A 15077-nucleotide genomic window follows, 5' to 3' on the forward strand; every position below is an offset into this window, starting at 1 on the left:
CCCCCACCCACTCAATGCCAGGAGCACAGATGTCGCCAGACATGGTCCCCTGGGGCTTAGACTCACCCCTAGGGAGTAGAAGCCCTAGTCTAATGGGACACGAGTATCTTGCGAAGGACTGAGGACCTACACCTGGGGCTGTGCAGGCAAGGCTTGGGAGCATCTCTCTATGAGATCAGAAGAGACTGGAGCAGGAAGAAGGGCTCCAGAGACTTCCCTGGCAGTCCACAGGTTAAGACTCCACGTTTCCACTGCAGGGGGCATGGGTTCCATGCCTGGTTGGGGAACTAAGATCCCTCATGCTGCATGTGCTAAGCCGCTTCAGTCTTTTTGCAATCCCATGGACTGTAGCCTGCCAGGCTCCTCTGTCCATGGGATCCTCCAGGCAAAAATACTGGAGGGGGTTGCCATTTCCTCCTCCAGTTGTGCCGCACACTCAGAAGAAAAAAAAGGCAGGGGGCTCCATGTCCAGTTCTCTTGATGGCAGAGGTCAGTGGCTCTGACCTCTCAGGAGAGGCGGACTCAAATGTAGAGACCTGGGCTGGACAAAGTCCCTTCAAACCTCCATGAGGTGCCAGGGGACAGGACACAGCACCAGACCAGTGCTTTTTCCAATTGCTTTATTACACATGACAAAGATCACTCATCGTGCGAGCCCACCCACCCCAGTGAACCCTCAGCATGTGAGCTGGTACACCGAGGCGTGGTCCCTGGACCCTGTGACAATCAGGTGGTTGCTGGAGGACACATCACAGCACATGACAGAGGATCTCTCGGGCACCTGGGAGGGTTGGGGGGCAGAGCGAGGGACTCACCCATTCTTGTTCTTAACATCTGTCCATCCATTCAAACGTGGTCCCTTTTGGTGGTGGGCCTCTGCATTTGGACCCCTAGACCTGGCCCCTCAGCACCCAGGACACACACGCACCACCCTCCTGCCCTACCCTGGTACCTGGACTGCCATGGTCCCCGTGGGCATGCTGAAGATGCTAACCAGGTTGTCTGTTCCCACACTCACCCACCACTGGCCTGGGAAGAGGCAGAGGGGGCCCCAGTCACAGAGAAAGCTGGCAGCTGAGGACTTCCCCTGGGGATCTGGGAACTGGAGCCCCTCACACCTCCCAGAGTGAGCCCCTGCAGATAGCATCTCTCAGGGGAGTTCCTGCTGATGAAGGGCATGGTCAGGGAGGTTGGTCAGGAAGGGTCAGAAAGGGCTGAGCAGGAGACTTTCCTGGTGGTCCAGGGGTTAACACTCCATGCTCCCAATGCAGGGGCCCCAGGTTCAATCCCCGGCCAGGGAACTAGATCCCACATGCTGCAGCTAAAGATGCTTCATGCCGCAACTAAGACCCAGTGCAGTCAAATACATAACTAGTAAACAAAGAGATGAAAGGGCTGGGTGGAGTGGGTCTGAGTGAGGCAGCGCCCTGTGGGAGGCTGAGGATCGCTGGGGCCCACGGGGGACTCCCCAGTCCCTTCCTGGCTACTCACCCACAGGGGAGAACTTGAGTCCAAGGATGGTGCCGTCCTTACACCCCACCATGCGTTTCTGGCCCCCGAGGCTGGGCTGCAGCCACTGCTGGCCGTTGGCCGTGCCCACCAGCACCCAGTCCTCATGGGGGCTGGGTGACAGGCTCATTATCTGGGGAGAAGACAGCAAGGAAAACATTGGTCAAGTCCCAGCCAGGTCAAGAGGTGACAGGAGCCCAGGAACCCACCCCTGGGGGCCTGACTGCCTGCCCGCTTCCTGGCTGGGAGGCACCAACAAGCAACTTCACATTTCCAGCCTAGGTTGGCTCATCTGCAAAATGAGTGTGGTCCTCTCTACCTTACCAGATTATCACAGAGACTCAGAATATGATCCCTTGATACAGAGTACAAAAGCATCCAATGTTATCTGGGCAATGGAGGGGGATGTAGCTAAGCAACCCTCTCTTCACAGCATCACGGAGACTTGAGGTACCACTCCCCCTGCCCTTCCCCCAGCATCAACCTCCTTCAGTCCCAGGCCCAGCTGCTACTGACCAAGCAGGCCCCATCCCAGCTGCACACCTGAGATTCAAACTGGTATTCTTGGGGCTCCCCAGTGGCCCTCAGATCCCAGCACCGCAGGCAGGCATCCAGACCCCCCGTCCAGACGTACTGGTCTTTAACAGCAATGCTCTTGGCACCGTTTGGATGTCCCGGCAGGTCCCTGGCCCAGGAGAGGCATAGGGAAGGAGGTCAGAGCTCAGACTTTAAGCTCTGCACCCCTGGAGACACCCAATCACACTCCCCAGGGGTGAGCCTAAGCCCCAGGGGACCATGCCTGGGGATATCTGTGCTCCTAGCACTGAGTGGGTGGGGGCTGGGATGCTGCTCAGCACCCCACAGGGCCTGGCACAGCTCCCCAACCAAAAATTATGTTGCCCAATCACATCAGGGTGACAGATGGGGAAACCAAGGCAGACAAGAAGTCCCACAATGGGGCTTCAAACAAACAGCCCGGCCATGACATGAACCCAGGTCTTCAACTCTCCAATGTAAGAGTTCCCAAAGGAAAGGGGCTTTGGCCTTGAAACTGCTGGGTTCCTGCTCAGGGGCCGAGACAGGAAGAGGCTCTCCCCTGGGCCACACCTGACCACACTCCAGTCCCGCAGGTCCCAGATCCTGACACTGCCGTTGGTGAAGCCAGCAAAAGCCAGGCTGTCCTCTGGGCTGGCAGCCAGGGCCTGGCAGGTGAGGCCCATGCAGGGCAGTTCGGCTCTCACGTGCAGGGAAGGCGCCGTCAGGTCCCACAGGCTCACACCAGCCAGGTTGTGGCCGCCCGTGAGCAGGGTTGTGCTGTTTGAGAACAGCAGGCAGGTGCGCAGGTAGGCCCCCGGTGCCTGGGGTGGGCAGAGTCTGAGGTAAGCTTCCTCCCCTGCCGGGGGCCGGGCACTCCCAGTTCCCACAAGCCCCGCCCCAGAGCCCTCACCTCTACTCTCAAGAAGCTTTCTGGAAACCTGGCCTTCATCACCTGGCCCACCAGGCTCCACACCTTGACGCCACCCCTGCTGCAGGTGAAGGCGTGCCGGGTGAAGCTGCTGATGGCCGTGGCCAGCACAGGCTCCCCATGTTCTAGTCTCCGCATCTTCTCCACTCTATGTGGAACGGCCAGCTTCCTGGCCTGCCAGGGCAAGACATTAGGCCTATTCCATGTGTTTTCAAAGTCCTCAGGGTCCCAGCATCTTGAAAGAGAAGGCCTCAGAATCAGCAACCTGCCTGAGAGCCTCTGCCTAGAGTAGAGCACCCAGCAAGCCCCAAAAGGGTTTCCTTCCTTTTCAGGTTTATGGATTCTCTCAAGCCTCACTTCTCCAGCACACTCTACATCCCCCAAGGTCCTACACACATTCCTCCAAGTATTCTGTTTCCTGTAATGGAACACTGCTCCCCTCCGCCCAGAATGCTTTGTCCTATCCCAAACTCCTATTCATCCTTCAAGACCCTAAGCATTTTGCCCCTTCCTCCAGGAAGTCTTCTCATCCCTACATCTCAGCTCCCCTAGCCTCAGACCACAGGTTGGGACATACTTACATGGGCTTCAGAAATCGATAGGTCTTCCTGGTAAGCTCCTGTGGGTGGATGAGGTCACACCTGAGCCACATCCCCCTAATGTCTTGACCACCTCCCCCCTAGCTTTTGTGTGGAGTGCAAGGTCTTACCTGGGCCATGTAGGAGAACAATCCCTGTCCTACAGCACCCAGTCCTGGGCTTCCCTCTCGGGAGCCCTCAGAGGAGCTGGGAGAGGGCGTGGGTGGGAGGAAAACTGGGCAGAGACAAGAGTGAATCAGTGGCAAGCATGCCCCCTTCCCGCCAGGGCGGACTGCCCTTCTCCCCCTGGATTACCCAGAGTGTCCTTGGGAAGCATTTTCACTCCCAAGTATCGTGGTCCTGGCTCCTGGCTCTCCTGCCCATGGGAATTGGGGGAATCAGTTCAGACCAAAGGATGTGCCAGGGTTAGTCTGAGAAGCGGAACACGGTGGGAGGGTCCAAGTAGTGTAGACAAGATGCTCTAGCTGCCAGGAGTCCCATCCTTCCATTGAGGCCGAGCTGCAGGTATTCTCTGAGGGTCTCCAAGGGGTAAGGGGGTGGGCAGGCCAACCCCACAGGCACCCAGAGGTCCCTACCAGGGGGCCCAGTCAGGACAAAGCCCACTCCTCTGGGTACTGAGGATTCCAGTTACTTACATGGCCTGGCACCTGGTCTGTCGCTATGATGACAGGAAGGGATAAGGGAGAGAAGGCAGGGCAACCAAGTTCAACAGATGCTGCCTCTCCACGTGGCCTGAGCCCCCCTATCCTCTCACCCCCAGGGAGACTCACTCCTGTGTCTTGGGTGCTCTCCCTGGTCCTGGGTCCCAGCAAAAATCTCCCAGAGCTGCTCTGTCAGAATATCCTGTGGAAACTGGGGCTCCGAGTCCCAGCACGGCTGTGTATCTCGCTGGCGGACTGTGTCACTGTCCACTCTGGGGGACTGCTGGAACCAGTCAGATGACCTCATGTCCAGGACATCTTCGAAGTCTAGATCCTGGAGACCGGAGGTCTGTGGGGGCGTGGCCCCTGGGTGCTGGTGGTCCTGGCTGGGTTGCTCACTGAGGGAGGCCTGGCTCCCCTGGTTCTGGAAGCGCAGGGTCGTGGGTGAGGGACACGAGGGTGCACCCTTTGCCCTGAGCCCATCCCCACCCTCCTGGAGGACCCAAGAACCTACCTCCCCCAGCTGGAAGCCTAGGGATTGGCTGCAGGTCTCCATCATCTGTAGGAAGTTTTCTGCCTGGAGGGGAGAAGGTCATCCCATTAAAGCTTCATTAAAGGACAGCCCTGGGGACCTCTCTGGTGGTCCAGTGGCTAAGAGTCCATACTCTCAATGCAAGGGGCCTGGGTTCGATCCTTGGTCAGGGAACTAGATCCCACATGCTGCAACTAAGTGTTCAAATGCTGTAGTTCAAGATCCAGCATGCTGCAACCAGTCAACCCTTTAAAGGAAATCAACCTGAATATTCATTGGAAGGACTGATGCTGAAGATGAAGCTCTAATAGTTTGGCCACCTGATGTCAAGAGCTGACTCACTGGAAAAGACCACACATGATGCTGGGAAAGATTGAAGGCAGGAAGAGAAGGGGACGAAAGAGGATGAGAGGGTTGGATGGCATCGCCATCTCAATGGATGTGAGTATGAAAAAACTCCAGGAGACAGTGAAGGACAGGGAAGCCTGGTGTGCTGCAGTCCATGGGGTCGCAGAGTCAGACACGACTGAGCCACTGAACACCAACAACAAAGGCCGCAACCAAGACTGAAAATCCCGTGCACTGCAACTAGGACCCAGTGCAGTCAAATAAATAATTTAAAAAGAGAAAAAAAAAGAAAAAAAACGAACCTTAAGGACAAACCCATTCCAACAAGCCAGTCTCCTTGTGGGCAATATGGGGTACACCACCTCCCTTGAACGTTTTTGGGTGGATTTGTGGTTACCCAGCAAAAAGCAAGCTCTTGGTACCCAGAAGGCAACCGTGGCCACAGTTGACAAAAATTGAGCCCTAACGACTAGTCACCACCCTAAGATGGTCAAGTCATCAAACTCACATTTTCTTGGGCCCGAATGCCACTGCCACTTAAAATGCCTTCAAGAAGCAAAGCCCTGTTACCCACACTGTGTGGGGACTGACATTTGAATTTGCTGAAATGTTGCAAAGATCCTAAAAAATCGATGGTTTCCTCTTCAGGAGCAGGGCTGGCGACAGGGCAGCCAGGGAACCTGGCTGGTCACTTATTTTACATTTAAAGTGGAGCCAAGCCTTCTCTGGGGCTTCCCTGGTGGCTCAGAGGTTAAAGCGCCTGCCTACAATGCAGGAGACCTGGGTTTGATCCCTGGGTAGGGAAGATCCCCTGGAGAAGGAAATGGCAACCCACTCCAGTATTCTTGCCTGGAGAATCCCATGGACGGAGGAGCCTGGTAGGCTACAGTCCACGGGGTCACAAAGAGTTGGATATAACTGAGTGACTTAACTTTCTTTCTTTAAGGCTTCTCTGATGGTCCAGTGGCTAAGACTCTGTGCTCCCAATGCAGGGGGCCTGGGTTCAATCCTTGGTCAGGGAACTAGATCCCACATGCCGTAAGACAGACCCTGGTACAGCCAAGTAAATATTAAAAAAAAAAAAAGTCAAGCAATGTGACTGCTACCAATTCCAGGTTTAAGTCATCAGTTTCTGTGGTCATGGAAGGCTCCCTAAATTTTCTTTCTCCCTCCCAGCAGGTTGCCCATCTGTTCCTTTAGGATAGGCTCCCTCCTATGGCGCGTCCTACTGCTTTCCTCCACAAAGCTTTTCTGGCCCAAGTACTAGAATCGATTTTAACCTCTCCTTCCTTGAGACTGTGCTGCCCTGCACAGACCGGCTGCAGGTGGCTAAATATAAAGTTAAGTATAATTAAGAATGCGGGCACTTCCCTGGTGGTCCAGCTGTTACAGGTTCCATCCCTAGTCAGGGAACTAAGACTGCACATGTAGTAGGGCGTGGTCAAAAAAATAAAATAAAATAAATTGCAACCCTGAGGCCCACCGGCCGCATCCAAGGGCTCAAGAACCAAGGTCAGGGGTTTTCCTGGTGGACCAGTGGCTAAGACTCCAAGTTCTCAATGCAAGGGGCCTCGGTTTGATCCCTGGTCAGGGGAACTAGATCCCCCATGCCTCAGTTAAGACTTGGTAGAGTCAAAAAAATAAAAAGAACCAAGGGCAGCAGCTCCTACAATGTTCCTGGCCTCCAGCCGAGGATACAAACCATCCAAGACAGGAAGCCCCCCTACAGTACTGCCAGGAATTCACTGTGGAGACCCACCTTCTTGGGCTGGTAAAAGGCTCTGTGAGAATGTGCGTATATGCTGCTATATTTAGTCCAGGAAGACTAAATATAGTGATATTAAGAATGTTCTAGACCTGCCTGCTAAGGTTGAGTCCTTGACATGTGGACGGTGCCACTTGCTTGCCAACTAAAATGTAAATAGCCACACGTGTCCCATGTCTACTGCAGAGGAGGACACGGGTTTGGTCTTTGGCCTGTGGCTTTGGAGACAGTGCCCATGGGCTTTACCAATGCATATGCCTCTTCTCCGTGGTGGATACCAAGATACCCTTTGGCTCAGGGTGAATTCCGAAATCCTGGGGAAATGTTCTAGTTCACAGAAAGAAATAACTGCTAAGGAATGTGGGGTGAGTGCTGACCGTGGCTCTCAGTTCTGTTGAATAGGTACCACTGAGGTTCCCATCCTGCAGATGAGAAAATGAGGCTCAGAGCCCCAAAGTCAATTTTCCGAAGTCAGGATATGCGGGGGCTGGGCTGTGTTTACCTGTCCCCACTCGCAGCCTTGTCCCATTTCCTGCCTGTCACTGGGGCGGACAGGATAGGGGAGGGAGAGGCTGGGGTGAGGACCCCCTCCCTGAGCCCTCGTAGCTCCAGGCGGCTGCTTCCTAGGGCAGCCAGAGATGGATTCCCCAGCTGGGCCTCCCAGCAGCACAAGGCCCAGGGGAGCCTTCCCCAATTCGCCCTGGCTCGTTAATGCGCAATTTACTGGCACTTTAATGCACTCAGCATGAAAAGTGCTGCTCCCCCCTGCCTGCGAGCTGGCCCTCCCTGGGGAGAGCTGTGTGCAGGCAGGCTGGGGAGCGTGAGGCCCTGCTGCTGCTGCTGCTCCGGATTTTAAATGTGCATTGAGGGAAGCTGGTAGAGGAGGGACTGAAAACAGGGGAGGGGGCGGTGGTTTGTGCAGAACCAGGAGTAAGCATTACCTGGGGCTCTCTGTGGGGGGAGAGGTGCTTGGTGGAGACCCTCTGGGATCCTCCTCAGACCCTTCAATGCTCAGCACCTGCTATGAATTTCCTCCTCCAAACAGATCCCCACTCTGCCTGTTTCTCACCACCAAACCTTCCCAGTGATCAGCTTCCCACACCTGGATAGTCCTAACTGGACCCCAACTCCTGTCCCTCCTCCCCACAGCAGGCACTAGAGGGTGCTGGTGAGCATCTGAGTCAGGGCCCGCCCCCTCCTCTGCCCACAGCCCTCCAGGGCTCCCACCTTCCAGAGAGCAAAAACCCAAGTCCTCCTGGAGCCCACAAGGGCCTGCACGACCTGCCCCATCCCCTCCCTCGCTCCTCTCCTTCCTCTTTCCCCCTGGCTCACTCTGCTCCAGCCACAGGGCCCTTCTGGTTGTTCCCCCAACACGCGAGGGCCAGGCACAGTCCTGCCGCATGGCCTTTGCACAGACTGTGCCTCTGCCAGGGCTCCTCCTCATTCAGACACCTATCCTCCCTCCTCCTCTGATCTCCTTCAAGAATTTGCACAAATGCCACAGAGTCTTCCCTGACCGCCCTGAATTGTAACCCACTGCCACCTTGGTACCCCCCTCCCTCCACATCCCCCTTTTTTTTTAAAGTCATTTCAGTCGTGTCTGACTCTGTGTGACCTCACAGACGGCAGCCCACCAGGCTCCCCCGTCCCTGGGATTCTCCAGGCAAGAACACTGGAGTGGGTTGCCTTTTCCTTCTCCAATGCATGAAAGTGAAAAGTGAAAGTGAAGTCTCTCAGTCGTGTCCGACTCTTAGCGACCCCATGGACTGCAGCCTACCAGGCTCCTCCATCCATGGGATTTTCCAGGCAAGAGTACTGGAGTGGGGTGCCATTGCTTTCTCCTTGGGGCTGCTCAATTCCACCTCCCACCATGCCCAGTCCTCACCATCTGACACTTCTGTTTACCAAGTTCCTCTCACCCCAAGGGCAGCGGTTTGTCTGTGTTCTCTTTTGCTATTTCCCTGGCGCCTACAACCGTACTTGGCAAGGAGGTGATGGATAAATATCTGTTGAATGAATAACCGTGTTCTGCTTGCTTCCTGGCCCCTCCTCCTCCACTCTGCTCTAGTCTGGATCTGTCTTTCCCTGTTCCCTGAGCTTCTCACCCCAGGCTCTGCTAAGTCGCAGACACGGCCCTGGCCCTCCGCCAGTCACATGTGGCACAGGCGGAAAAGTCCTGCCAGTGCCCAGGAGAAAGGAGCCAGGTGGCGGGAGGACAGGCGGGGTGGAAGCTGCGCTTCAGCCTGGGCAAGGCGCCCCATGTGGGAGGAGGGGAGGCCTGGTTCAGGCCTGCTCTCCCCTGCCAATGTGAGCCAGGCCGTTGAGAACCTCAGATACATGGAGATTGCATTCGGCCGTACCTGGCACATAACAGCCCCTTCCTAGCAGAAGTAACTGACCTGCGAAGTGCTGACAGGCCCCTGGCCTTCTCCAGCCCCATGGGGATTGGGAGCAGGCCCAGAAGGAGAGGCACAGGACTGGAGATGCACTCCTGAGATGTGGGGCTACCTCATATCCTGGGGTTCCACTTAAGGCCTCACCCCCTCTATCTGCAGCCCTCCCACCTCCCGGGGGGCAGGAGGAAGCCCAAGTCTTCCCCTGCAGCCTGCTAGGGCCTGCACCACCTGCCATGTCCCTCTCTGGCCTCCCCTCTTCCCTCTCTCCCCCTTTCTCCTGCCATGCAAGGAGGGCAGCCCTCCCTCGCCACCCAAGCTCCCGTCACTCATTCACCTGTTTGAGATGCTCCTGGATCCCCTGCTGGATTTTCAGGACCTGCAAAGAACACCAGCAATCATATGAGGAGGCAGTCGACGGACACGAGCAAGAGTGCAAGACTTAATGCTGTGCGGCCCTCTCCCCAGCTGTGTGACCCTCTCCCCAGCTGTGTGACCCTGGACAAGTTGTGAAACCTCTCTGGTCTCTGCTCTCATCAAATGGGATACGGCCAAGCATACTCAGAGTGGGAGGTAATTAGGGAGACCCCTGGCTGTTATGCTTTCAAACTGTGGTTCTGAAGAAGACTCTTGAGAGTCCCTTGGACTGCAAGGAGATCAAACCAATCAACACCAAAGGAAATCAACCCTGAATATTCGTTGGAAGGACTGATGCTGAAACGGAAGCTACAATACTTTAGCCACCTGATGCGACGAGCCAACTCATTGGAAAAGACTTTGATACCAGGAAAGATCGAGGGCAGGAGGAGAAGTGGGCAACAGAGGATGAGATGGTTGGATGGCATCACCACTTAGTGGACATGAGTTTGAGCAAGCTCCAGAGATAGTGGAAAACAAGGGAAGCCTGGCATGCTGCAGTCCATGGTGTCGCAAAGAGTCGGACACGACTGAGCGACTGAACAACAACTGACTGTCATTCTAGATGTGAAGAGAAGGCCAAAGGGGGCTGTGACCTGCCCTGCCCCCTCCCTGCCCTCTCCGCCTCCCTCTTTCCCCCTCACTCACTGCTCTAGCCACATGGGCCTCCTCACTGTTTCTCCAACACCAGGCACAGTCCTTCCCCAGGGCCTCTGCACATGCTATGCTTGCTGCCTGAAACAACCTTCCCTGTTCTCTCTAGGGTGACAGAAACTCCTTATCTTTGATGTCTCGCTGAGCACGTCACTTCCTCCAAGAAGCCCTTCCTGACTACCTGGGCTCAAAACAGTGACTCATTTCACCCCTTCTATTTTCTTTTAAGCACTTACATTTTCGTGAAATCTTGCTTCTCTAGTTACATATTGTCTCCCTCCTCCCCCTAGAGCTGCTTTGTCCAATGAGGATACCACCAGTCAAATAAGACTCTTTAACTTTAAATCAATAAAAATTCAGTTCCTTATAGGAGCACAGTAGCCACGTGGGGCAGGTGGGTGCCATACTAGACCCTGTTGATAGAGAACATTCCTAACATCATGGAAAGTTCCAGAAGACAGCACACACTGGAACATAAACTGCTGAACTGACCAACTGTGGCCTGAAGAAACATCTCCTTAATTTAAATATGGAATTGCTTGTTTTCACAGCAAGGTTTTTATTAATTAAGAAAAACTCACATGGGCTTCCCTTGTGGTTCAGTGGTGGTTCAGTGCAGGAGACATGGGTTCAGTTCCTGGCCAGGGAAGATCCCACATGCCTCAGAGCATCTGAGCCCAGGTGCCACAGCTCTGAGCCTGAAAGCCACAACTACCGAGTCCTGTGCTCTGCAAAGAGTAGCCCCCACTGGCCACAACTAAAGAAAGCCTGAGAGCAGCAACAAAGACCCAGCATAGCCAAAAATAAAAAATAAAAGTGTCTATGACTGAATTCCATTTAAAAGAAGAAAAACACACGAAGATGGGGCTCAGTGGGTTCTTTGCATTGCCTAAAGCAAGCAAAGTAGAGGCGGTGTCCCCTAACCCGGATTATGAGACTAAACACAACAGCCTTTCCAGGTGGCTCCAGACGGGCTGACAGGTGGGGGCGGGGCTCACCAAGCCGTAAGCGAGGTCCACCTGCGTCGTCAAGTGAGTGGGGAACCTGGTGGGGAAGACAGACCTGCTGGAAGTTGAGGCCTCAAGACCCTTCCCCAGAATGAACCCTGCCCTCAGTCCCCCAGCAGGGCAGTTCCATTAAGGGAGCTAGTCCCTTCCACGTGCCACACTGAAGGCAGTGTCAAGACGAACGAATAATGCAGTATTTTATAAAATATAATTGAATGTGAGCAAATTCACACTGAACCATACACAGTCAAAAACTGAAATGAAAGCCAGGATTGGTATTACTGGCTTTCCTTTCCTTCTGCTTCACCCTCCAACATGGTCGCTGCCCACACTGGTCCTGCATTTTGGGCCATGGAGACAAAGTTTGGGTTCTTTCCCCCTATGAGACTTCAGGCCACAGTGGTGCCTCTAGCCCCCGGGGATTGTCCTCACCTGGGGAAATGCTGCTTGAGCTGATCCAGGATGTCCTGATAGTTCCGGGCTGGAAGGTTGGCCTCAGGATGTGCCTGGAGAAGTCAAAGTGGGGGATGAATGAAACCCACAGACTGCCAGCATACTTGCTGTCAGGTCATCAGCCTCAGAGAGGGCAGGGTGGGACCTCCTGAGACCTGAAGGTCATTTGCTCTCTCTCTGTTATTACTTAAGTACCCACACAGTATCTTCCATCTTGATTCTTGGCATAAAGTTGAAAATATTTACTTTCCGGCCTGTTATGGAAGCTTGCCGGCCCCTGGCCTAAACTGTTAGAAGTGGTTTTCTCTGGGAAGTAATGGGGTCAGGGGCAGGAAAGGGGAAGGGACTTGTAAAATATTAACTGAATAGATGATGTAGCCAGGTGTTTATCACCTGGGTGATAAAATGTTTAATTTTAAAACGAAAGTGCCTTAAAGTATGATGGCTTAGTATCCCCAGCTTAAAGGCCTGGCCAGCCAGCCCATGTCTCTCCCTTAGGAGCAGGAGAGAGAGATTTGAGCCCAGCTGCTGCCTCCTCGCCCCTCCCCTAGGGGTAATGCCTCACCATGTTTTGAGGGTGCCCGTGGGGGCTGAGATGACCCCAAGAGGTCACTCTTCAGGCTGCAGTAACAAGGACTTTAGCCAGGGACTCTAAAATTAACAAGGAGATGACAGATCCTGAGCGCAGAAGGCTGATCAGGAACAGAGACACAACCAGCCCCACCCCACCCTTGGCCCACCTTGATCTTCCCTCTAGGACTGAGTCCTGGGCCTCCAATCTCCTAACTGCCAGCACCCGACTGCATTCTCTACATCCGATGTTCATTCATTCACCTCTCTCTGGGGCTTCCAGATGTGCTGATTCCTGGTGGGGAGCCCCCTAGGACTTCACTCTACGAGGTGGGGCGCAGGGTATGGTGCCAAACATATACACTTCCTTCTAGGAGCAGCCAGGGCTGGAGGAACCCCAGAGAAAGATATCAAAGCTCAAATTTAGTTTTGAGACAATTTCCTAAAGCACCGGAGAACATCATTTGGAAAGGGGTTTTGAAGGATGAATAAGAGTTGGCTAGGTGAATTAGAAATTTCTCAGAAGAAAGAGACCTAATCAGTTCTGCGGCACTAAACTCCTTTACTTCTGCCCCTCAGCACCCTTCCCGCCTCCTCCCCAGCCCAGGGACTTTGGGGTCTGCCAAGAGATCTAAAGGCCTATCCACCTCTCTTAGGATGGTGGCCCAGAAGGAAGCCGCCAGGGTCAGCCAAGTTCAGGCGGACAGGAAGCACCCCCCCCTCCCCGGAGGCCAATTGACCCATCGGGCCCGGCCCCGCCCCGCCCCGCCCCGCCCCGCCCCCGCCCCTGCCCGCCCCGGCCCCGCCCCGCCGCCACCTGCACCACGAAGCCGGTCAATGAACTAGCAGCAGCTGCACGTGGGATCGGGCTCCGCAGGCGGCCGCCGGCGGCGCTGACCAATCGTAAGGGCGCTTACCCACGTGGGCCTCAACTCCCGCCTCTGATTGGTCGGCTCTCCTCAGCCGCCGGAAGGACTGTCAATCAGCGGGCCCGGCGCCTGCGCTTAACCCTTGCGGTCCCGAGGTGGGGAAGGGCAGCGTGCAGAGTTGTAAGCAATTTGGGGTCCCGGCAGGGATGAGAATATTTAGTTAAGGCAAGGGGCTTGGGGTCACAAGGTGCAGCTTGAGGAGAGACTGGGAGGTGTGTATTCTTGTTTTGTGAGAAGCCACGTCAATTTTTCGTCCTGCCCTGGAGCGGCTCCTGGCTGAGGGCGAGGCGGGGAAGGGAAGCACTCTCACTCGATCCTTAGATACGGGCTAAACACCTTCTCCTCAGTATTAAATAACGTGTAATGCAAACGAAGCTTCGGTCCCCTTTCTTGGGGAAAATTCAAAGGCTCCCTTTTATCCAGCCTCCTAGGAGGCAAGCCTGGGGCTGTGCATTTTATCAACGAAATTTCCCAGCAGCCCTCCAAGCCCGGGGACTGAGGCTCTGAGAAATCTGAGAACCAAAGGCAGGAACTGCGAAGGCCTTGGAACTGGTACACTTTTCCAGGTTCAAGGCCAAGGAGGGAAGCTTAATTCTACTCTAGGTTTGAGGGTGACCTCAGAGATAAGGGTGGGATGTGTGTGGAGAGGTTCAGGAGTCCTGTTTTTGGTGTGAAATGGCCTGCTTGAGATGGGAAGTGGCCAGTGCAGAGTGTGGGAGTGAGAGGTAAAGTTTGTACCCTCCCCAGAACCTTCGCCCTGGCTGTTCCCTCCTGGGCTGTTCCCCCCGCTGGATACTTCACCTTCAACTCTAGCTCAGAGGTCACCAGTTCAGGAAGGCATCCATCCCCCGGACACAGTTCTTATTTTTCTCCAAATCTGGTTTATATTGAAGCTAATCTTGTAATCTCCGTAGCCCTAAACCCTGCTGTGTTCAAAACTCACACAATGCTGATTCTCCCATGTGTTTGCACCTGGCCACAGGCACTGGGGTGGGGAAGGGGGCGTCCTGGGGAGTGGTGGTGAAGGGGCGCGGGGGTAGGCAGGCTTGGGATTCACACAAACCAGAGAAATCTCCTTCCCCACCAAAGTCCGAGTTTTGTCGTGGAGAGCGGGTAGACGTGGGAGGGAAACGGGTGACTGAGGGTTCTGATCCTAGGACGTGTAGCCCCCAGCGGTTAAGATGTAAACACACAAATTGGGTTCTGTGGCTTGTTTGTGGAGGACAAAGTGAGAGCTGCCATGTATAAGCCTCAAATACAGGTTTTTGCCCACCATCCCTCCACTGGCCCATAATTGAAGTGTATTTTATTTATGGTCCAGCCTGCTAATTGCCTCCCTCTGCGTGCTCCACTCCTCTCCGTGGTTGTAGAGGGTCAGCCGGACACACCAGTTTATTATCCGGGGCTGTCTTGTCTCCCACGATATCCACTGGTTACCTGCGGTTATTTAAATGAAAATGAATTAAAACAAGATAAAATTTCAAACTCGGTTCCTCTGGGGTCACAGGCTGAATCAATGTCAACCGCTCAGTAGCCGCACCTGGCTGGGGACGACTGGCCTCTCTGCAGATCTATAACATTCCCATCGTCTTAGAAAGTTCCACTTTTTAGTGCAGGTCTGAGATTCTCTTTAATTTTGATTTTGTATTGGAGTATAGAAAATCTCCAGTATTGGGGCTTGCCAGGTGGCACTAGTGCTTAGGAACCTGCCTGCCAATTCAGAACCAGTTCAGTCCTGGGTGGGGAAGATCCTCTGGAGAAGGAAATGGCAATGCACTCCAGTATTCTTACTTGG

At 54.4% G+C, this 15077-nt stretch overlaps 1 protein-coding gene and 1 non-coding gene across 10 annotated transcripts; one reads left to right on the top strand and one right to left on the bottom strand.

The window, feature by feature from the left end:
• Positions 1 to 603: 603 nt before the first annotated feature.
• TLE6 (TLE family member 6, subcortical maternal complex member) lies at positions 604 to 13065 on the bottom strand. 9 transcript variants are annotated; one of them, XM_027970670.3, is made up of 18 exons: positions 13001 to 13065; positions 12618 to 12739; positions 12349 to 12434; positions 11763 to 11836; positions 11322 to 11367; positions 9590 to 9631; positions 4729 to 4791; positions 4344 to 4638; positions 4209 to 4231; positions 3868 to 3928; positions 3684 to 3787; positions 3556 to 3593; positions 2957 to 3209; positions 2617 to 2867; positions 2053 to 2194; positions 1492 to 1642; positions 953 to 1029; positions 604 to 781 (listed from the first exon to the last, which is right to left on the bottom strand). In XM_027970670.3, the coding sequence occupies exons 3-18, from the start codon at positions 12349 to 12351 to the stop codon at positions 677 to 679; spliced, it is 1728 nt and encodes a 575-aa protein (XP_027826471.1). In that variant the 5' UTR covers positions 12352 to 12434; positions 12618 to 12739; positions 13001 to 13065; the 3' UTR covers positions 604 to 676. The 9 variants fall into 9 exon arrangements, with proteins under 9 accessions (XP_027826471.1, XP_042106127.1, XP_042106130.1 ...); XM_042250193.2 differs by having other exon boundaries at positions 12524 to 13065; XM_042250196.2 differs by lacking the exon at positions 12349 to 12434 and having other exon boundaries at positions 12618 to 13065.
• Positions 5828 to 5899, top strand: TRNAC-ACA (transfer RNA cysteine (anticodon ACA)). Its single transcript has one exon. It is a non-coding gene; the product is annotated as a tRNA-Cys (tRNA).
• Positions 13066 to 15077: the final 2012 nt, after the last annotated feature.

This window comes from Ovis aries, chromosome 5 (genome assembly GCF_016772045.2).
Source record: "Ovis aries strain OAR_USU_Benz2616 breed Rambouillet chromosome 5, ARS-UI_Ramb_v3.0, whole genome shotgun sequence".
Lineage (NCBI taxonomy): Eukaryota > Metazoa > Chordata > Mammalia > Artiodactyla > Bovidae > Ovis > Ovis aries.

Coding starts and splice junctions, on each gene's coding strand:
- TLE6 (XM_027970670.3), bottom strand. Junction 4,639..4,728: donor TAGGCTTCCAGCTGGGGGAG/GTAGGTTCTTGG, acceptor CTGCGCTTCCAG/AACCAGGGGAGCCAGGCCTC. Junction 1,643..2,052: donor AATACCAGTTTGAATCTCAG/GTGTGCAGCTGG, acceptor TCTTCTCCCCAG/ATAATGAGCCTGTCACCCAG.